A 24,199-nucleotide genomic window follows, 5' to 3' on the forward strand; every position below is an offset into this window, starting at 1 on the left:
GTTGGGAATCTGGACCAGCAGACATACTGTTCAAACCTTTTACATCAGCTATAAGTCACGTAACCTTTTTTACCCCACTGTCTGACAATAAATCAGACTAAAGGTCATGTTGGATAAGCAAAATTATTTATATTTGCATTGTTACATCCTGATGCAACATCTACGTTAAAAAGAGGCACACCCGTGGATGTATTTTAAGGCAGCACCTCAGACACTTTTCATCATCACAGAAAAATCAAAAGAAATTAGGAGGAGAACTGTGGACTTTCACAAGTTTGGTGCATTTTGGGTACAATTTCCAGATGCCTGAAGGTGACAGATTCATCTGTTTAAGTAATTATATGCAAGTGTAAGCACCAGAGGAATGTCACACTATCATACTGCTCAGGAAGGAGACAGCTTCTGTGTCCAAAAGATGAATGTGTTTTGATACAAAATAGGTGAATCGACCCAAGCTATGGGCAGGCTGAATGGCCACTCATAGAGAAGGAAGCTATTACTCTAAAACCAACATAAAAAAGCCAGATCACAGTTTGCAGATACACATATGGACAAACCCTTACATTTTGAAGACATGGTGAAACTAAGTGCTTGGCTTAATGACTAGCGTTACATTTGGGGAGAAAAGCGGTAAACTTGTAACCCCAAGAACACCATCCCAACAATGAAGAACGGGGATGGAACCATCCTACTGTCGGGAAGTTTGCTGCAGGAGGGATTGGTGCACTTCACAGAATAATTGGCATCCCAACAAAAAAAAAACATTATGAGAAAATATTGAAGCAACATCTCAAGACATTAAAGCTTGGGTGCAAATGGTTCTGAATGGTTACAAAGTTACCAAGTGGCTTAATGACAACAAAGTCAATGTGTCCATCACAAGTGTCCATCACAAAGCTCAGATCTCAATCTCGCAGAACATTTGTTGGATAAGCTTAAAATGTGTGTGTGAGCAAGAGGCGCTATAAAACTGACTCAGTTACACTAGTTATACTAGTTAAACTATCAGAAGAAGTGGGCAAAAATTCAAGCAAACAGGTGTTTCTGAAAAGACAGCCAAAACATTTGATCAAAGTCATTCAGTAAATAAAGTAAATTTTACCAAATACTGAGGGAATATATGCAAACATCTTAATTTGAATGAAGTAATTAATGAATAATCTCTTTACATCTAATCAAACACTCTCTCATGACCAAGACATTTTATCAAAAACATAGAGTTTGCATGTTCTGTCCAGTTACTCCGGCTTCCTCCCACAGTCCAACAACATGACTGTTAGGTTAAATGGTCTGGTGTGAGTGTGTGTGGATGGCTTTGTCCTGTGTGTCTCTGTGTTGCCCTGTGATGTACCCTGCATCTCGCCCAATGACTGCTGGACATAGACACCAGCTCCCCTGCGATCCTGCACAGACAGGCGTGTTTAGACAATGAATATATGGATGGAAATAACTGCATGGTAGACCTACCTTTAAATAATTGAAGGTACCAGCACACAAATCTAAATCCTATAAATCCTCTGAGAGTGGAAGTTCTTATCAAGTCACTTAGTTTTGGTAAATGCGTAACCAGCTCTAAGAAAATGCAGATAAGGTGTTCAGACGCTTGTGATGTGTTGGTCTGAACTAAATGGCTCTTAGAGCTGGCTCTTTGAAGTAAACGACAGGAGCCAGCTCCTGTCGTTTACTTCAGGAGCCGTTTTTTTGCCCTGGTTCTCTCTCTCTCTCTCTCTCTCTAGCTTTTTTCTCTTCAAACCACACGTGATTGGTTAATATGTGTCGTCGTCATCTTTGTCTGCACTAACAGAGGTGTGGAGGGGAGGCTGTTATACACATTGGTTATTTGACAATGGCTGTGGCCAGCGCTCCCACACCATGAGCGACGTTCCTGTTACAATTAATGGAGTCTGTTCCATGTTGCTGCTGAGGTTGGTAGTCAATGCTAATTTTGTGAACTTGTGGTTGCATGGTTTATAACACACTGGTTTTCTGCAGAAAGTGGGATTCTATGTCTTTTGGTATTTTGTACTCACTGCATTTCTCAATAATAATTCAGTTTACATATATTTTTATGGTGATGTGGGCTATAAATTAATTCAAGTAGCAAAAAGCTTAGGAGCCATTTGGGAGCTAAAACAGCTGAGCCTAAATAACTATTTTCAAAAAGGGGCTGCTATTCCCATCACTATAAGACCCACCAATTAAGAAAATCTGCTCTTAGAGCACAGGTGCTGCAGGATTAAATACGAACCAGACTAAACTGACTTTAACCAAGTTCATTTGTGAAGAGCGCTGAAGTTAATTTAGCAACCCCTTAAGAGCAAACCCACTGAATTATACACACACTCAAACCACAGGGCAATGGCAAAAAAATTTTTTTTGAAGAAAGCAAAACATACAGAATGATGCTGGAAATCTGAAACAAAAATAACACAGAAGATTTTTTATTATTCCAAACAAAATCACATTTACAGTTTGAATGTTTGCAAGCTTTAAGCTATTTCCTGTATGTTATGCACCTTCTCTCATGAAGCAGCCAGGCATGGACACAACCAATTTAACTCAATTAACAACAGCTGTGTTCATCTATTCTGTCTCAACATGACTTCTCTACAATAACACCATTAGCTGTCTCCTCATTTTAGATATCATTTTTCAACCATAGATTTTCCCCATTAGGTCTAAAGCACTACTTTTTCTATAGCTTTTCCATAACTTTGACAAGGCCAGCAAAGGCTGCATGCTGCAAACCCTGACAGAAGCAGACGCTCCATCGACAGAAAGAAGAGCCTGTTGGAAGAGAGCATCTTTGAGCTACTTGAATGCAACTCCGATGGAGTCAAATCAGCAGTATGTGAAGCTCTTGTGAGCACGGTTGGTGAGATATATGTTAAACGTACTGTGTGTTACTGATTTGAGTTTTAAGCTGCATGATGTGCACAGCTTGGGTTTGGCTCGTGATGAGACACACGTCACGAGGTTCAGCGGGTTGGGGACTGGTACCAAATGTTTCAGATTCTTCATAAAACCAAGACAATATGATGGCAAGCATTATACAACTTCTTTTCTCTCTTTTTAAATAAGACAAGGGCATTATGCTTTTTTTTTTACTACATTACTGTTAACCAAAACCGTTCACCCAAAGCACAGTCTTGCAAACGTATTCATACCACATTACAACCAAAAACTGCAATGCATTTATTGGGAGTCTGTGTAATAGAACAACTGTGTATTGCAGGATTTTAAGTGACACAAAACGTTGTTTTAGTTTTGTTTTTGACTAAAAACTAGTGTTGTACATATGTATTCAACCATCTTTACCCTGTTGTCAGTAAATAACAGACATTCCTCCCAAGTCACCTAATTAGTAAAGCTCACTGCCACCTGTGTGTCTTAATCTCAGTAAAAATATTTACTATAAATTAAAGGTGTCAGAGGTTGGTATGAGAATATTAGAAAACAAAACAGCATCATGAAGATCTAGGAACACACCAGACAGAGCAGGGATGAAGTTGAGAAGTTTAAAGCTGAGTTCAGTTATAAGACAATATCCCAAACTTTAAGCACCTCAAGGGCTCTGTTCAATCCATCATCTGGAAATGGAAACCCTGTGGGACAACTTCAAACCTACCAAGACATGGCCGGCCACCTACAACACCAGAAAAGCAGCCAAGAGTCCCATGGTAACTCTGGAGGAGCAGCAGATATTTACATCTCAGGTTGGAGAAACTGCAGACAGAACAACTATGAGCTGTGCACTCTTGCATCTTGTCAGAAAGCACAAATCATCTCACTCTGGCTTCATATACAGGTCCTTCTCAAAATATTAGCATATTGTGATAAAGTTCATTATTTTCCATAATGTCATGATGAAAATTTAACATTCATATATTTTAGATTTATTGCACACTAACTGAAATATTTCAGGTCTTTTATTGTCTTAATACGGATGATTTTGGCATACAGCTCATGAAAACCCAAAATTCCTATCTCACAAAATTAGCATATTTCATCCGACCAATAAAAGAAAAGTGTTTTTAATACAAACAACGTCAACCTTCAAATAATCATGTACAGTTATGCACTCAATACTTGGTCGGGAATCCTTTTACAGAAATGACTGCTTCAATGCGGCGTGGCATGGAGGCAATCAGCCTGTGGCACTGCTGAGGTCTTATGGAGGCCCAGGATGCTTTGATAGCGGCCTTTAGCTCATCCAGAGTGTTGGGTCTTGAGTCTCTCAATGTTCTCTTCACAATATCCCACAGATTCTCTATGGGGTTCAGGTCAGGAGAGTTGGCAGGCCAATTGAGCACAGTGATACCATGGTCAGTAAACCATTTACCAGTGGTTTTGGCACTGTGAGCAGGTGCCAGATCGTGCTGAAAAATGAAATCTTCATCTCCTTAAAGCTTTTCAGCAGATGGAAGCATGAAGTGCTCCAAAATCTCCTGATAGCTAGCTGCATTGACCCTGCCCTTGATAAAACACAGTGGACCAACACCAGCAGCTGACACGGCACCCCAGACCATCACTGACTTTGGTTACTTGACACTGGACTTCTGGCATTTTGGCATTTCCTTCTCCCCAGTCTTCCTCCAGACTCTGGCACCTTGATTTCCGAATGACATGCAGAATTTGCTTTCATCCGAAAAAAGTTCTTTGGACCACTGAGCAACAGTCCAGTGCTGCTTCTCTGTAGCCCTGGTCAGGCGCTTCTGCCGCTGTTTCTGGTTCAAAAGTGGCTTGACCTGGGGAATGCGGCACCTGTAGCCCATTTCCTGCACACGCCTGTGCACGGTGGCTCTGGATGTTTCTACTCCAGACTCAGTCCACTGCTTCCGCAGGTCCCCCAAGGTCTGGAATCGGCCCTTCTCCACAATCTTCCTCAGGGTCCGGTCACCTCTTCTCGTTGTGCAGCGTTTTCTGCCACACTTTTTCCTTCCCACAGACTTCCCACTGAGGTGCCTTGATACAGCACTCTGGGAACAGCCTATTCGTTCAGAAATTTCTTTCTGTGTCTTACCCTCTTGCTTGAGGGTGTCAATAATGGCCTTCTGGACAGCAGTCAGGTCGGCAGTCTTACCCATGATTGGGGTTTTGAGAGATGAACCAGGCTGGGAGTTTTAAAGGCCTCAGGAATCTTTTGCAGGTGTTTAGAGTTAACTCGTTGATTCAGATGATTAGGTTCATAGCTCGTTTAGAGACCCTTTTAATGATATGCTAATTTTGTGAGATAGGAATTTGGGGTTTTCATGAGCTGTATGCCAAAATCATCCGTATTAAGACAATAAAAGACCTGAAATATTTCAGTTAGTGTGCAATGAATCTAAAATATATGAATGTTAAATTTTCATCATGACATTATGGAAAATAATGAACTTTATCACAATATGCTAATATTTTGAGAAGGACCTGTATATACACAAAGAATCCTAAGTAGCTCCTAGTGACGTCATTCTAAGAAAAATCGTAGATTTTCTCAAATTCCAAGATTCTAGAGAATCTTCTCTCTTTAGAGAAAATATTCTGCAATCTTCTTAATAGCTTCTGAATGGCGCACGTAACAGAGCTGCTCACATTCCAGGCTGGTGCTGAAAGGAGAGAGAATGACACATTGATCTGCTCGGGAATGCCTGTTTGGTCGCACCGTGATCCCAGGACCAAATCTACATTTCAACACTCCTCTCTTCTCCTCCACCAGTAAGCTTTGCTGATCTATTCAGTTCAGTTTTCTCCACCTTTTTTTCTGTCTTGTTTTGGTAATTTTACCAAACTAAACCTGATTACAAAAGAAGGAGATCACAGTAAAGTGCTGAATTTTAACATTAATATGAAATTAATTAATATGAAATAGATGCAGCATGAAAATGACCAGCATGACGAGTAAACATAATAATAAGCAAATCAGAATAATGACAAGCTTGTAAATAAGCTACGTTTAATATGATGACGCTGTGTGACAATTAATTTAATTTTGCTAAGTCACCATTATGATTTACATATTTCTGAATTCAGTCTAAATTCTATAATTGGTTAATTTCCCTCACAGCTCTTAGAAGACAGTGTCACAACGGGTGTAAACTACATCTCCTCACTAAGATAGGAAGTTCTGTCATCTCCTCGCTCAGAGTTGCTCTCAGCAGCGAACTGAATCACTCTTTAGCTGAGACTCCTTGCCAGGACTCTTTAGGCTGAATCAGGAGCTCTCTGAGAGGACTCTGAGAATCATTGTGAATATGGGCCCTGATCTTCATAAAAGAGTGACCAGAAAGTCATTATTGAAAGAAAGAACTGTCATTGAAAGCTCGCTACAAGACTAATTACAAAACCTCTTTTAAACATTAATAAGATGTGATGTGTTTTTTTTAAAACATTGGAAGTACTATATTTAGCTTCCTTTGCTTTTTTATTTTAAAATGACATTATTTTATGTTGACTATGTCAGTGTGTGATCAAATCCTTTTTGCCAGATTTACCACATTGCAACTTCTTTGACATTTGACCTGACATAAATCTAAATGTATCTCACTTCCAAAGATCATAAGGAAATAAAGCTTGCTTAGACAAGAAGCCAAGTGTAGCCAAAATTACATCTCTCTGTAAAAAGTATTTTCAGAGCTACAAATGCTAAACCCTTGGCAGGTTTCTATAGGGATATCCATAGAAAAAAGCATATATACACACACAAACGCACTGTGTCTTTTCTCTGCAGGGAAAAAACCCAGACTGACCTACTCGAAGCTCCTGACCGAAGACTGTCCTCTCTCCCAGCGCCGAACAGTTCCACCGTCCATATCGAAACTGGTACTGACACTCATTGATGCCCATTTGGGCGCCTTCGCCCACAACAATGATGGCGTCTGGGCGGCTCTGGCAGATGGCCCGCTGGCGAGGTGCCAGCCCCGGAATCTTGTTGCAGATGATGTTGGCGCCCAGAGCCACCACCGAGGACAGGGCCCTGCCATAGGAGGAGAAACACGACACCAAACACACACACACACACACACACACACACACATACATTCAACAGACACACACAAATAGAGTGAGTTAGAACTTGCTCAGGATGAGCTGCACAGCATACAAATATCCATGGGTGGTGGATAACCTTGGAAGAAATTGTGCGCACCCCTGGTAAAGATGTTCAACTAGCCTTAAAATAAGTTCACCTTTCATCATAGCAGTACAATTTCACACTGACAATTTTAGAAAAATCAAACCACCTTTAAAGACTATATCTATTTTGCTTTCAGTACTTTGTACAACACCTTTTGTGAAAAGGACAGCACTTAGTCAGCTTGAAGAGTACAGAGAGAGGGATCTTTGACCATTTCTGTTTGTACAGTTTCTCTAGAGTCCTGGTTCGTCTCTTATGTTCTCCTCTCTTCATCTCACCACATGGGTTTTCTGATTTAAGTTTGATAGCTGTGCAAGAAGGTTGAAACATGTTTATTTGGTCATAAGTTTCAGATCATTATCCTGTTGAAAAACCAAATGGCAACTCATTTTCATCTTTCTGGCATAGATGTTCCGATTTTTATTTAGAATGCCCTGGTCGTTTAAGGAGTTAACAACGCCATGCACTTTAACAAGACTTATTTCTCTTCCGTGGCCTTTGGAACAGACAGGCCCACAGCATCACATATCCTTTTCTGTAGTTGCCACATGAGGTGCTTCTCTACTTGTTGTTCCTTTTGTTTCACACCTGGTCTGTCTGTTGCACAAAAGATCAATCTTAGTTTCATCTGACCAGAGCACATGGTTGAAGTTAAAGTCCCAGAAGAGTTCAGCGAATGCCACAGTAGGGCAGAAAGGTTTCTTCTAGGCATGCATGTAGATAGCATCTAGTGGGAGATTCTCAAACGGTAAGCTTTGCAGTTCCAGAAATATTTGATCAGTCTAAGTATAAATGAAAAAAGGTTTCTCTTACATTTTTAAAGGAATTGTTAGGGGTACCAGCAACCCTGTTACTGGTGATTGTGTTATTACGATTTATTTTCTATAAGATGATTTTCAGGTAAAATGTAGCTTTTGCTGCTGCAATAAAACATTAATATCTTTGAAGCTTTTTAATAGATGTACCCAGTTGGAAAGCAGTATGAATGTCTGACTACTGACAGCACTCAGTGCTGGTTTGGATGATTGGAGTCTGACTAATGAGTTTGGGGGTTTTGTACTAAGTGTTTGGTACCTTAGTGCTGTGAAGGGCTTCCAGGCTTGTATGAAGATACATTGTACACCAGTGTGGTTTCTTTCGGTGTGGAAGTAGTGTCCCCCTTTTAAGCAAATGTTGCACAAAGTAATCTCACGGTTTGTTTAATTGCATGTTTGAGACGGACTGTTGAGGTAAAGTGCCGCCTTCGCTGTTCACAAGAGACTGCTTTTTTTTCACCCACATCCTATAATTAATTTGTAATGAGTACATAAAAGGGTTTTCAACACAAATCGCCATAATTCAAGGGGTTATTATGCTTTAGAGAAAATTACACACCTCCTCCTCTGTTCTTCTCAGACAGAAACAACAATACACATGCAGTAATTTGCTGTAAATACACAGAAAGCATATGTTTAAGGTAGGCTCTGCAGCTGCCGAGGAAGCCAAAAACAGATTAGCTCCAAAACAAAGTGCCGATCCCTCCAGGGCTCTGTTTACAGCCATCAAAACCGTGTAGATACATACTTTTCAAACATGTCGAGGACGGGCAGCCAGAAATGAACTTGGAGGAACACTGCTGCTTGGAAATACGACGTTGACTTTGAAAAGGATTAACCGCATACGGGACGAATGAACTCAGGCAAGTTGTGTGTCAGAGAAAATGGGATGGCAGAGTATAAGGAGGGGAAATGGAAGAACAAGTGAGGAGGAACAAGGGTGAAGAAACATAATCTCCTGGATTAAGATTTAAGTTCACAGAGCTACTGTTGGAGACCCCAGACTAAGAACAGATATATGCTTATTGGGAAGAAATCACTCTTAGATAATCTCATTTGGACAGTTACCTTAGTTCTTCCTAACAAAAAACTAAATTTGCTGAAGTCTTAAACATGCAAACTCAAACGAATTTTCAGACTATTAGTCTCGCAGTGCATTTAAACATTTACGTTGCTTTGCTATTTTACATGTATCTATAGGAAGTACCTGCCCTATGGGTAATGTAACATGTATTTTATTGGGATTTTATGTGACAGAGAAACACAAACTACAAGTTTTTACAAGCAGAAATCAAAAATGTGTGGCATGCATTTGGATTTAGCCCCACTTTACTCTGGCACTCCTAAATTAAATTCAGTGCAACCAAATGCCTTTAAAAGCCACTTAATTAGTAAATAGAGTTCTCATGTGACAAATTTAATCTCAGTTTGAAAAGTGAAAAAATACATAAATAAAAGCTGCTTTGGACAAATGAGACCATGGGAGTTGGTCAGAGTTGCACTGGATTTCTTTAGGAATAGCAGAATAAAGGGGGGTGAATACGAATGCATGCCACACTTTTCAGGTGTTTTTTTTCATAACAGTTTTGAAACCATGTATAATTTTCCCTCAGGTGTACAACTATGTCCTACTTCTTTCCAGTAAAATACATCAGGGTTTGATGTTATAACATGGTAAAACATGCAAAAGTTACTGTTTCACAGTTACTCCTGGATATTTTCCAAATCTTTCTCTGCAAGTTGCAGCCAAAGACTGCTATGGGAATATGTAATGCAGTTGCAACAAGAGAACTTGAAATGTTACAGCCACAAAAGAAGAAATTCGTCACGGCGGAGTTTGACTGGGCTGGGAACAAGACATTTGTCAAGTGCACAGCAAACACTGCAGCCGGCTGCTGCTTTCAGGCCCTCTTTGCTCTCTCCGCTGTTTAAGAGGATTGAACTGCTCTGACCCTTTGTGACCCTCAGCTGTATATGTAGTTGTTCCTAGCAACGATGATGTCCCGCCTGTACAAGCTGAAAGGGCAGACTCATTTAGGAAAAGCAATTTGCCACTGGAGAAACATTGTATAATGGACCCTAATGTTGCCAATGCTCCTATATGGGCTGCATTTTTTATTTCCACTGTTGTTTATGTTTCCTTTCTTGTTTAAGGCAATGCGAATCCCCGCAGACATTTTATCTGACAGCAAAAGCTGGTGTCTTCTCTTGAGCGTTTCTCTTGTTCTTTACCCGATAATTTCACTAAAACGCAAAGAATATCAATGCCGTTCCAAACCATCATATACCAAACAGAGAATTCCAGAGCTAAGCTTTTAAATCCCTGCATCATTGCAGCGCACAAATGAATTTGCTTAGCCTCTACTCTGTGTATGGCAGCAGCTTGGGGACAGCTTGGCCATGGCTGAACAGCTCTCCCATGAGAAAAAAAAAACAACTAAAAAGTGTCACAAAGTTGTCTCTGTAAAGTTCTGCAGCTGCTGAACTGATTGAATACCAGAGAAGCCTCAGCCTTTCTGCAGTATTACCCAATGTCAATGGTTTAAAACCAAAAAAACAAAAAAAGCCTTGCAGGTTTTATTACTGAACAGGGTGGCCCTAAAAGAAACCATACCCTCATGGCATACAGCGCGCTTCCAGCCACCCACTCCATCACATGAAACACTATGAACCTGACTGAAACACTGTTAAGCTCCAGGGGCATGCATCTTCCACTGAGGAATGCACTTACCAAAATGCCTGGGACATAACTGAGTCAAGCGAATAAAAGCAGGGAATCACTGTTGTGTTAATGCTGAATATGGCATTTCCTCCTTTGCTGCTCTTTTACTAACTACATGATTATATAATCCGCACAGCACCTAAACATTTAAGAGAACTTTCATTGATCAACTTCTCAGGCTGTATGGCATAGAAAGTAACACAGCACATCCCCTCCCCAACCTTTTGCTGCACAATTCTGGCTGTTACACGTACTACAAAGACCAATTTTAGCAGTCTGGAAACATTTTCAGAAAAACCACAAACAGCAAATAAATGTTATAAACACAATATTGTAACTATAGTGGTCAGCATAATGCATTATTTTAGCAGCAGTAGGAGTTACTTTATGCTCCGGTTTTACATACAAGCAGCTGAAATAAGTTACACCATTTTTTAACTTTGTTATTAGCATGGTGCTGCGCTATGTTTTTCTCAGGGTTATCATTCAGGTAGAATCTCATACGGGCTCATGCCTAGCTGGAGAGCATGCTGATGTGCTGCATCTCAGCGTGGTGCTCCAGCTGCAACAGGACAAACAACAGGAGTCGTAAAGAGGACATGGAGGGGATCTGAAAAGGTCATTGGAGTGTCCAGGATCTGTTTCAGAGCAACAAAAGGAAAAGGGCTGAGAACACTGTCAGAGATTCCTCACTATTTGTTTTATTACTGTTAGCTAGTTTACTGTGTTGTCTGATTTCTGTTATATATCTAGTATTTATTTATTATTCAGACAGTTGTAGATCCTGAACAAATGCCCATTTTGTTGTAAATGTAATAGCATAAAATGAAATATGAATAAATTGATAGAAATAGATTTAAAATGTACGTACCAGTGCTGACCAGACAACTATGATACATGCCTGTACGGAAATGACCTGAATACTTCTTATAACAACAATATTCCTCCAGACATTGGAGAGTTTGTTATCGCCACATTGCCACAGGCATTTAAACAAAATGTATGAAGTAACTTGTCGAAATATACAGTTAATAAGACACAGGCATATTCATTTTACGTCATATTGAATTTGTTCTTAAAGGCTAAGCATACATTTTCTTAAGATAATTAAAACAGACAGTGTTCTGCAAAGCTTTGATGTGCAAGCCATCCCTATTCATAGTAGTGGAAACCACATCTATTTTGGATTCAGGTTTGGGGTCTCCGGGCAGCAAAGAGAGAAGAACAGAATGGAGTGGATGAAAAATTATTTTTGGAAACTTTCAGAAAGCCGGCGTTCTACTTTAGAAAAACGAGGAAGAAAGGAGGAAGGAAAATATGTGTTTAATGCAACTGGTATATTCAATGCAACATTTAACAATTACATCACCATCTCAAACCTTTCCAGTATCATGCAGCCCCAGTGTTAGCACTATAATGAAATATGGTTGCGCACTGCAGCTGGCTGATATTGCAGCAGACAGTATCTGATTTGCGGCTTCTGAATCTTCTCTAAAACAAACGGTTATTTCAGTTCAGTTATTTTTATGGAGTCTGGACTGCATTTGGTCAACTCTAGTTCAACATCTAAAAAACTGGGGAGTGATCAAACCTTAACTGGAGTTTTTTTTTTTTTACACTGAACAGAGGTTCCTTAAAACACAATTTGAGGCAAATATTATAAAAATATTATAATATTTGTGAAAACAAACATAAAAAAATTGTTTTTCTGTGCTTTTTTTGTGGCCATTAAGAACACCTTACATTACGACAAGCATGGAAACTACAATAGAGGAGGCACATATTTGGTGGGAAGAGGGGGCGTTCATCCATTCATGCATACCATTCAAGAGGGCGCCACTGTATCAATCACTTGATGCCAACAGATTTACAGGTAATAGGATGCAAGTTCTAACACTGACATATACAAGAACTAACCAAAATGATGTAATACGGCACACAAATAAACGCAGACAATAGCGCATACATTACATTTCCTCTCAGAAAGAAAGTAAAATCTGAATATCCACATCCGAATTGTCTAGAACACCTCTGCCACTCAGCGGCCGAAATGAATGCATGTACACGTTTCTGAAAAATTCAAATATGATTTAACTTTGTTGGTGGATCCTGCTGAAGCGATAGATTAATCTATCAACAGTGACTCATTACGCACGAGCTATTCGCGTGGACACGCCACGTTCAAATGTAACTAATTAGAAGCCCACTCCCACGTGGATAGGTTTCCCGACTATCTGCACATTGATCGGAATGTCCAATTTCATTTTACGATTGAAAAAATTGGGAAAATCGGAGTAAAAATCAAGAAATCCGTTACGCATTTGGTTACGCGCTCTCCAAACAGAGACAGATTAAACACCTTAAAATGGATCTACAACCTCTTAATCCAAAGAAGTGAGTGTAAAAAATATCAGCATATAAACCAAGGGCGGGCGTCTCCATGTAGCTGTGGATGAGAGCGCGCAGGCTGCAGACTTAATTAAGGACCAGTTAGGTTAATTGGCTCTAACTTACAGGTAGCTGCCGCTCGTCAGGATCAGGAAGATCTGCGGGTAGTAGACTGACAGCAGTACACTGCGCGACGAGAGGATGATCATGATGACATTGAGCAAATGGTCACGCTCGGACTAGAGTGAGATGACGCCGACAGATATAGGCAAAAAAAAAAATCCCTTAATTTATTCCCGGTATTAGGTCCGTTCCGGAGAGGATCGAGAAGAACCAAAGATCTCATGCGCGGCGCTTCTACTCAGCTCCGAGCTCCATGCAGGACCGTGTTGGTGCGGAGGTTGGCTCTGACATCTCTCAGCAGCCGAGGCTTTTACACACCACTGTGGGCTCTCCGACCCGGAATGATGATGGTTTTAGGGATTCTGCATGGCAGAAAAGTGCCTCTCTGCGCTCTCATGAGGATCGTGCCTGCCATTGGGCAGGAGGAGACACTGCTATCCGCCCACTTTGCCACGGCGGGACAATGGGTTGACACTGATCCTAACCCCCGCTGGATGCGAAGGAGGTTTCATTCATGATCACCCTCCATAACCACCAGCACCGCTACTACCCTAGACTCATCCAGCCAAAAATAAACAAACATAGAAGAGGGCTGCGTGTCTGAGCCCACACTTCTCTGACACGACCTCTTTCTGATTCAACAAGTTGTTACCAAGTTAAAACGCTTTGTTTGCGTATTTTATGATACATAAAATCTATATCTGGAACACACATTGACATGCATATTAAATCATTAGGGCCTCTACGGGTATTGTGCCATTTCGCGGGAAGTTTTATTATTTTAAAATAAAAACAAGGTGCTTTGACGTCTAGAACCTGTCTGTTCCGTCTACCTGCTGATAGCTGATGATTGGCATTTTATACAATTTCATTCATTTTGAGACCCCACTGTATAAGAATTGTCCTTGGCCTGATATAAGCAAAAGAAAAAATTGAAATACACTGTTAAAACAAACTGTTAGAATCTAACCCAAAAGAATTTGTGTAACAATTTGAACATGTTTTATTTCAGGGGTTTTAACAGTTTAAAAGCTAAAACAAACTTGAGAAATAGTAAAATTTTCATGTAGTTTCTAAAATATACCTACTTAGAATGTGTCTGTAACATCTGTCCTCGAATTAATTGAACTACTTGAGAAGTTCGTTAGGTTCTAACTATTCTGTCATAATAACTCGAACTTTACAAAACTGCCAATATATGTTCATTTGTATTTTCTAAATGAAGTAAAGTATAAAACATCTGCACAATCAGCAGTTTGTTGGATGATATAATGTATTTAAAATGTTCTCATCCATCTTCCAAATGGATTTGAATCCAGATCAAACAATACCAAATATGTTTCTTTATTACAGATATAGCTTTACAATCATTCAGTATAGACAGCAGTTTTTCTTTAGACAGTACATTCTCTTTAGTCTTACTCTTGGACCAAAATGTAATGTAGTTTTGGTCGCAATTTAGTCATTGTTCATTATTTAAATTTTAGTCAGCTAAATATATTGTGATTACAGTTTGTTGTTGTTGTTTTTTTTTTTTTTTTTTGCTATGTTACCTGAAATATAATTTTGTCACCAGAAGTAAGACATGCCTGTCAGCTCTTTTCTTTACTCCCCGTGTCGACATTTTGTCGCTTTTTTTCCCTAAGGGTCCTGTTTGCAGACAATGAGGAGAATCTCCACCTGCAACATGTGGCCTCGATTTCTGTTCAAGAAGATTAAGTTGCATCAGCAATTTTTTTAACTTTATCCCACCTTCCCACTTGAATAAAATGAGATCTGGTTGTACTTGATCTCCTATGAATATTTTCATATCATTTTTATTTGTTGATGAAAATGTCAATCATTTCCAACACACGTTTTTATTTTGTTTTTTTCTCGTTCTAGTCTAGTAAAAAAAAAAAGGGTGATTGACAAAAACTATGGCTAAGATTTTTTCTCTCTACTAAATTAACACTGGTAATGAATTTCATGGATGCACTGGATCCTCTTTATCACAACTGATACTTCTGCTGGGTCCTTCTTGGCTAGATCATTGTAACAAACACTTTCACTATTTCTTCTGTTGAATTACTTGTTTCGCTTTTCATTTTTAGAAGAAACAATAATAACATGCAATTGAAGTAGTAACAAACTTTCTCTTCTAAAAAGATGCATATCAGCCTTTTCCCTGACAGCCACTGCTAAGATGGTCCACTTATTTGCAACAACTGTCTTAGGGTTTAGAAGTTCAATTTCTAACAAAATTGAGTTTAGCATTAGCATTGTTGCTAAACTAGCTAAAGCAGGGTACAAAGTTTTATTACGGTTCTTAACTTTTAAAATTTACTTGATATTTGCAATATAATACAGCCCATTTAAACATAACAGTTTTACTGTTCCCTGTTGGACACTAATGCTAATGTTTGACTAACCCAACCCAATCTTCAGTTAAATTATTTTCAAAATATTTGGTAAGATTTGTTACCAAAATAAAGTAGATAACGTTTAACCATTATCGTACATTACAGTTACAAACGTATATACAATTTTAAGAATTTTAATTACTCATATTTAATTTAATTCTAGTTTCTTTTTTTACAGTGAAGGAGTCTTAAATCACCTAGAAATGATAAGCCTAGGAGTCCAAAATCTGAATGCCTGCTTCCTCTTTTTTATACTATACTACTTTTTGTCCTGGTGATATGTGATGGTTAGCATTTTATAACACAACATTCAGTTTATCACTGTAACAAATAAAAATGTCATTACATTTTAGCTGATATATTTTTAAAAACACCTGAGACAAACTGTATAACACAAGTGTTGCCTGATCTGATTGGATCTTAGCAAAGAAATAAAACACAGGAGATTTTGTTGCAGAGCCTATTTTTTCCTTTTTTTAAATCACCTCAGAATCGTGACTCTCACTCAACACCTTCAAGCTCTGAGCCATTGCAAGCAAAGACGGTACCCTGAAAGATATTTAGCCCGCAGTGAAAGAGATGGAAGGACTGGGCCAAGAGCTCAGGATTAGTAAACATGAAGATGGGTGACTTTTACTTCACCGTGGAGCTCCTGTCATGTGATAGCCCAGGGTGCCTCCAGAAGGTTTTGCAAGGGGTATCCAGATGATGACCACTGATAATGTTGGGGTGGCACGGCAAAACAATGTTAGAATGGAAATTTTATAGGGGAGACTGCTTAAAAGTAATAAGTAAAGAAATAAAAATAAATGTTCAACTAGTTAAAGCTCATTCTATTATGTTTTGAATTCATATTCATGTTCATCTAAACTATTAGGCATAAAAATATGTTTGGCCAAAGGGAGAGCCAGCAAATTTGCAGAGGTGGCCACTGCGCCCTTGCTCTACTCCCCACTGCTACTGGTGATAACAGCAGAAAAATGACTAAGTTGTGGCTTTGTTAGAAAGGAGTGCCTCCAAAAACCTTTCAAATATGTGCCTAGATTGGGGCCTACTGATAATCTTGGGGTAGTACACCAAAACCAAAAGCCATAACAAAATTGATTTCAGTTTTATTATGCTGCAGTTTTATGTGAGGAAGTGGGTCGATTACTGAGTGACTGATTTTACAGTGCCTCACTATGAAAGTTTGAAATAATCATTAAGTAAAATTAAATCTATCTCCAGCGGTCTTCGGGTGAAAGGCAGAGGACGCACTAAACAAGTTTTCAGTCCATCACAGAGCTTCACAGAAACTCACAGGAAAAACAACCACACACTCACTCACACCTAATTCAGGAACTTCTTGCTGCAAGGCAGCAGCGCTAACCTCTGAACTATCACACCATCCTACCACTGCACTAGTAAAATTATTTAAAAAAAAATCTATATCAGTACTTTATCCTAAGAGCAATTTATTTATCAAATAATGTGACATTACTGATGGGATTGCCAAACAAAACACATTCTGTTATATTGTCAATTTAATCCAAAGTTGATTAACTAGTTAACTGTAAAATAAGCCAATTAAATGCAGCACGCAAAAAGGATGAACCATATAAAGGGAAGCATTTTATGCTTATAAAACATCTAAAGAATCTCTAAATTAGCAACAGATTGTTATGCTTAAATTTGGAGATTTATAGCCTCATATGAAAAGTATTTTTCGAGAAAAACAGTGAACTCATGATCTCTTGATTACAAGCATACCATCTCAACCAGCTGACCTACACAACTGCAATTCTAAATTCAGCAACTAACATATAAATTTGCGATACCTCGTCTCAGTGATTTGATTTTAAAGGTTCTGAGGTGCTGAAAATTAGGATTTGTGAAACTTGTCTTCATTTTCACATAATTCACTCACATTCACTAAAATTAACAAAAGCTTTCTCCACAATGATGTTATTACCGCAATATCACAACGAGAAGAAATTGGTTACTTTTCAATTTCTGGATGATTTACACTTTTTGCGCTGCTTGTTACTTTGCAATCAAGGATTTGGGATATTTAAATTAACTTATAAATAAATATTTAAATAAATGCATAAATATACCTTTATCATAGGCACACGGCTAAATAAGGTCTATATATATAATTTAAACTAACCTATGTCTCAATGAGGTCTATCCATATCCTTAAGTTGAAATCAGGTCCTCTGCTGAGTGGGGTGGAGGTGGGCCCCCCAACAATATTGTGCTGTGGACATCATAGCTCCTTGGATGGCTCTGGCAAAATGATATATTTTACAAAGCTGTACGCCAAAATGATGGCAGATTTGCAGAATGAAGGCTTTTGACCTGTCGTGTTTTTTGCATTAAGTTGAGCTATTGCAAAACAGGTAGAGACGTAAAACAATCAGTCTAGTCATGGAATGTGGAAATACAACTCAGTCTACCGCTATTAATGAAGGTATGCAGGGTCGGGAGCAGAGAGACACTGGCTTGTGCAACGAAAAAGAGCAAAGAGGCTCCTGAAATAAGCCAAATACAGCCTCTCACAGCGAAAATGCACTGCAGTTAGCGTATATGAGCGCTGCTTTTTACGCACAGGTTCTTAAGGGATTTAAACTACAACATGCATCTACTTTTAAAGAACATGCATTTGATTTTGATATTTAATACCTTTTTTTCGATGTTAGGTCAGAGGGCATTTAACGTCTTCACATCTTGCGCAGGTTTTTTTTTTTTTTTGGTCAAGTTTACTGCTTGCGCATGTAAGGAAGTACAAGGCATGAGTGAACAAAAAAAGAACCAAAACAAATAAACTCACCCGAGTCTGAGGTATATGATGCCAAAACACAGGAACACGTAGAGACTCCGCTTTCGGAGGGGTTTGTGCATGATCGGTAGCACTTTATCCAGAGGCCATGCACTGTTAACACAAAGTGACGTTCACATCTGCAGCTTTCCTAACCCCCCCCAGATGAACGTATATCGCCTGGTTCCCGTCACATCAAGCTCCTTGGAGATCTTCGACGGCAATAAACCCATCGTCCAGAACAGGTGAGATGCTAAGAAGAGTCCGAAAAGAAAGCTGGAATATGATCGCACTTGAAAGGTGAATGAGTTCTTGGAGGAAGTGCCTCCTTTTCGTCCTCCCTTTTAAACGGTGAATTCTAATTAACTATTCTCCCCCTTGGTGCGCCTTTAATGGTAGAAAAACCTGCTGCCTTCCGCAGGGTCCAATCCAAACTCAGAATCTGACATGAAGCGTCCCTCAAACTCACAGCATGTTACAAACTTCCAACAGCCAGGTAGTCTGGTACAGGTAACAAAAGGGTTGTGCGCCTCCTTCTCCTTCTCCTCCTCCTCCTCCTCCCCTACCTGCACAGATATGCAGTGAATGGGACGGGCTTCCAGCCTGAACTCAACACGTGTAGTTGTTGTACAGAAAACTAACAAGGAATGAAGTGAAATGGCCTTTTTATAGGCCTAACTGGGCGCTTGCAACATCGGCTTTGCCCCAGCAGTGTGGCCTCCCCCCGGATGAGCCACACCACAACAGTAAGCCCAGTAAAATCAAATGGCTTTCCAGCTGTTTGCATAACAAAAAAACAAAAAACAAAAAAACACGCCACTGCATGACTAATAATGAGCAATTATGATAAACGGGCTTTCTGATAAATATGTGGCATTGGTGCCCTGTCAGTCACACTGGAGCAACAATATAGAGAAAACAGATATTTTGTCGAGTTATTGGGGTGTGAATTTTGTCCAGATGTTTAAGAATTCCTTTAGGAATCATCCCATAATTTAGTAGCCTCCCTCTGCTGGCTGTAAGACAATGATCCAGGCTTAGTCTCAACATTATGACAGGTCTGCCTAAATTATGACATTCTTTGAGCTCTATCCAGGTTTTTTACATTCTAATCTGAAATCTTATTATCCCTTGTGATATGCAAGCCTCATATTGCTTGAATGCCTTTTAAAAAACTGCGTCAAAAGCAACCAAAGGCCATTTAGCCATAATTTGCATTCAGTTCAGCTTTACTAAACATACAACTCCTTACAATAGCATTTAGACCCCATTAAGCTTTTCCACATTTTGTCACGTTACTACCACATACTTCAACGCATTTTATTTTGATAGATTAACACAAGGTAGTGCATACATAATTGTGAAGTGGAAGGAAAATGAGACATTATCAGTGTGGTGTGCATTTTTATTAACCACCCTATACTTCAGTGCCCCTAAATACAATCTTGTGCAATCAATTCAGAGTCGGCTTAGAAAACAAATTTGTTTTATTGCATCAAAGTTTTATTTTGGTGTTAAGTGTTGGGGACATTTACTTTGATAAAAAAGAGGAGAGGTTCTTGTACTTTGTTTTGTTTTCTATTTGATTCTAAACTGCCATCTCTATGAAACTACCTGCAGAAATTTTTTTTTTCTCTTGTATGTGTAGGCATCCTTAAAAAAATGAATGTAAATTTCAATTGGTCAAAATCGCAACCGGTCAGACATCAAAGAAAATCGAAAATTGGTATCAGTATTGGCACTAGCCTGATCAGTGCATCCCTTGTTAGACTGTAACAAAGTATCCCACAGTTTGAATCTCCCACGGTTCACTTGTCTTGTTGAACAAAGACCTATTTGCAGTTTAGCACAAGCCATGTAAGCCAGGGGTCCCCAACCCTGGTCATCAGGAACCATTGTCCTACATATTTTAGGCGTTTCCCAGCTGCCACATATGCTAAAACGAATGGATGATTAACAGGCCTCTGTAGCACTTGATGTCATGCAGAAGAAGAAGTGCAATCATTTAAATCAGTTGTGCTGAAGCAGAGATACGTCTAAAACATGTAGGACAGCGGAGCAGGTGTTGGGACCCCTGATGTAGGGGACACAGCAAAAATGCGGAAGAAGTTGCTAATGGTCGAATGCAACCAAAATAAAGTTTTTTTTTAGCCTGCATGCAAACTGCTATTTGTGGTAGAAAACTAACACTGCACACAACTTCGAGCACACCTTCTCAATCATGAAACAGTGATGGCATCCCCCTATGCTTTGGGGATGCTTTCCTTCCTGACCGACATGAAACCTGATCGAAGTTGATGGAAAATGGATAGAGCTGAATACAGAGTAGGTCTGGAACAGAACCATTAGAGGCAGCAAAACTTGAGACTGGAGTGGAGGTTCAGCTTCCACCATGGCAACAACCCTAAACATTCAGTGAGAGCCACGATGGGACGGTTAAGATCAAAGCATATTTATGTGTTAGGAGTTATTTGACGATTCTTGTAAGTCAAAGACCAAACCCAACTCTAACTGAGGATCTGTGGCAGGAATTAAAAATTAATGTTCATAGTTTGTAAATAGAGTTCACTTGTGTAAACATGTATGCTTTAGTCAGAAGAAACTAAACTGAACTCTCTGGTCTACATGCAAAACTAACCCCACACAACACCTTTTATATATAAACCCCTCCAGCAGCATCCTACTTTGGTGATGCTTTTGAAGTCCGACCCTAGTCCAAATGAGAATCTGTGGGAAGACTTGAAATAGATTTTCACAGACACTCTCCAGCCAATTCACTGTATTTGAACTTTGCAAAAAAGAATGGGCAGATACATTCAATCTCTAGATGTGCAAAGCTGGAAGAGACTCACCCTGAATGCTTTACAGCTGTATTTGCAGTGGAAGTTAGAGCCACAAAATAATGACTTAGGGGGATGAATACACTGTAACACATAAATGAAGCAGGTTAGCTTTTTTGGATGCAGTGAAAATCTGACTTTATCTTTGGAATTCCTTTTATAGTCCAAATGTGGCTTTGTAAAATAATAGATGACCAGAATCATCCTTTCCGACCGTTAAAAGAAGACATGAACAATTGCTAACGTGTTGTAATAATGACAGCATAAACTAAAATTACAGACATGAGTTTCCTGAGTGCACAGACTGTGAGGCTGTTGTTCAGCACGAGAAACAGACAAAACCGCAGAGACCCTTTGTTTCAAGACATCCCCGCTTTTATTGTCTCGAGGCCTTGTTTCGTTCAAAACATGCCCATCAAAATTCCAGATGGATTTTCGAAATAATCAAAGTCAACTCTAAGGAACCAGGGTGACATAACAAAGAGATTCATTTGATGTCTACCCTGTAAAAGATGGTCTTGTTTGTCCTCGAATGTACATAAATCAAAGGCCTGGGTGGGGATGGTCCTGTTTAGTTTAATTAAAATGTTCAAAGACCCAGCTCCGTTTTTATGGTGGCAGGATGCAGACCGGGGACAGTGTGCGTCAGCGTTATTTGTCATTCCGCTGCTGTCACTGCTGACAAGTCACACGCATCGACTCTTGCTCGTTGATGGTGTTCCCAGTACGCGCTCATACACATTCCCAGGCCTCCCGGCGTTCACACGTGCAAGGAGCTCAGGCCCACAAATCAAATCGGAGACACAAGCACTGTGCGTCCTCGCAGACTGTCTCACACACTGTAGCACTTGGGTGGTATCTGGAGGATCTTATGACACACTGTTTATCCAACTTCAAAAAGCCAAGGCAGGGGATGAGAGCATTCGGGTTAGCAAGGACATCAATCTGAGGACGGCACATCACTGTGCGTGCTTTATGCTGCACATACAGGCCATTGCATGTGAAATATTTCCACTTAGAGCCTCCTGAAAGGATGTCATTGTCCTCTTTGTGCTTTATAAGTGTTCGCCAAGCTTTTTTACGATTGTACTGCATTGTTAATCTGCTCTCTTTTTTTTTTTATCTGCATGCATTTTGTACTAACTTTAAAGAAGCAGAGATTCAGAAGAAGAGAGGAAGATCACATTTTGGCAAGCACAGGATGCTATGTCGCTCTGTCTTTTTTAATATTATTAAGTACTCTTGACCGACAACTAAATAAGAAAACCCACCGGTCGCCCATGTGTTTGCATGGGAGCTGGTTCAACTGGAAACAGTGAGAGGGCTGAAATGCAGAGTGTGCCAAACCACGGAGTGGCGTCTGGGGCTGGGTCCACCGCATCTACTCTGGGCCCCAGGCAGGAGGGGAAAATAGCTGTACTTCTCTTGCAAAGTCCCCCTTTCCATCTCCATCAGACATCTCACTAGAGCTCTTAGCTCGTCTTGAGTTTAACACTTCCTCTATCTTTTTTTTGTGAACATTGTGCACATTGAAACTCCAAACAGAGGGGAATCACTGGAGTTCTTTGTAAGGAACTGACCTGGATGTCAAAGGTTAAATCAACCAACCCAAGTCTTCCTATTCCTAACTATAGGTTTGACCTTTTCGTCTACCTCATTTTGTCACAGCTTAGATGTGGAAACCCAGTGCTGAGTGATTAAATCCTTCTCATACTCACTGGTGTAGCAGGTTCCTCTATATCGTGTACACTGGTAATTGTGAAACGTTTTATAACAAGTACCACCTCAGTGAATACCGCATTTTCAAAGTATGAGGATCTTGATAGTCTTGACAGAAGTACAACTAAGCCTGGACTTTTTAAGGTCGTTTCATACCATGCCTTGTCGATTGTGGCTCAGTGGAAAGAGTAATCGTCTTTCAGTCTGAAAGTTGTGGATTCGATTCCAACTATATATATCTGTATATATATATATATATATACACATATATATATATATATATATATATACACATATATATATATATATATATATATATATATATATATGCATGCATATTTGCCCCCAGTGCCTCCCCAGACCCCCACCCCACCCCCCTCCCCCCTCTAGCTCCGCCCCTAAGTACCGGCAAGAATTTAAAACTACTTTCGCCCCTGGCTATATAATTTCATGACAGATTTAGTGGAAACACATAGTGTTTCACGCATAGTACTAAACAACCTCCTTTGATGAAAAGGTCAAGAGGTTGCCACAGTGCTTTAAAGTAAACAAAAATTGCACTGTTAGCTGTCATATTTATAGTAGCTAGCCTGGTCACTGAGCACATCAATTAGCAGGGAACTGGATCAGTCATTCCCAACAAAATTTAGAAGTAAGAGGATCAAGGTATAAGGCGCTTTAGTTCGTCCTGGTGTTTCCTAAAACTGTCTCCACAGCTCCTTTGAGAGGTTTCTCATGAGAGAAGATCAACATGGCTGTTGACTATTTAGTAACTAGCAAACAGTTATCAAAATGTTTTGAGCAGCACCCAAAATAACCACCAGTTCTGCTAGTTCTACAGTTTGAGAACCATGGCTATAGATCATTCTTCTAAACACCTGATTGGTTTAACTGAAATGTTTCACGATAAAAAAACAGGCTTTTAAATGGGTGGTCCATAGTGCCCAATTCAACAAGCAGGGCTTGTTAAAAGCTTGAAAATTTGTTCAGAGAGAGATAGTTTTCTTCCTCATGTTAAATCCCTCAAATCCTAATTTGCAATATGTTTTGTTTACAGAGGTCCCTTTTTACCAAGCCTGTGAGCCAAACTGTCATGGGTGTTTTTTTGATCAGGCCAGAGTTCTGAGACAGAACAGGGAGGTTGGATACATTTACCTAAATCTGACAGTATGGGACACTGAGCCAGAGCTGTAGCCTCTATTCAAGAGCCCACTCAGTAAAACAAAATGAAGGAAAGAAAAGAGTCCAGTTTCAAGTTAAGAAGGCCTTGGAA

At 39.7% G+C, this 24,199-nt stretch overlaps 1 protein-coding gene across 2 annotated transcripts in view; it reads right to left on the minus strand.

The window, feature by feature from the left end:
• wnt7bb (wingless-type MMTV integration site family, member 7Bb) overlaps nucleotides 1–18,980 on the minus strand; it is a 45,472-nt gene extending 26,492 nt beyond the window's left edge. Inside the window, exons 1-2 of one of the 2 annotated variants that reach the window (XM_047380666.1) lie at nucleotides 18,380–18,980; nucleotides 6,732–6,958 (exon numbers count right to left, since the gene is read on the minus strand). In XM_047380666.1, coding sequence (XP_047236622.1) covers nucleotides 6,732–6,958; nucleotides 18,380–18,450 — 298 coding nt within the window. In that variant the 5' untranslated portion in view covers nucleotides 18,451–18,980. Of the gene's footprint in view, nucleotides 1–6,731; nucleotides 6,959–13,168; nucleotides 13,721–18,379 lie in introns of those variants that run through there. The other variant, XM_047380656.1, reaches the window with a different exon arrangement.
• Nucleotides 18,981–24,199: the final 5,219 nt, after the last annotated feature.

Source organism: Girardinichthys multiradiatus, chromosome 2 (genome assembly GCF_021462225.1).
Source record: "Girardinichthys multiradiatus isolate DD_20200921_A chromosome 2, DD_fGirMul_XY1, whole genome shotgun sequence".
Classification (NCBI taxonomy): Eukaryota; Metazoa; Chordata; class Actinopteri; order Cyprinodontiformes; family Goodeidae; genus Girardinichthys; species Girardinichthys multiradiatus.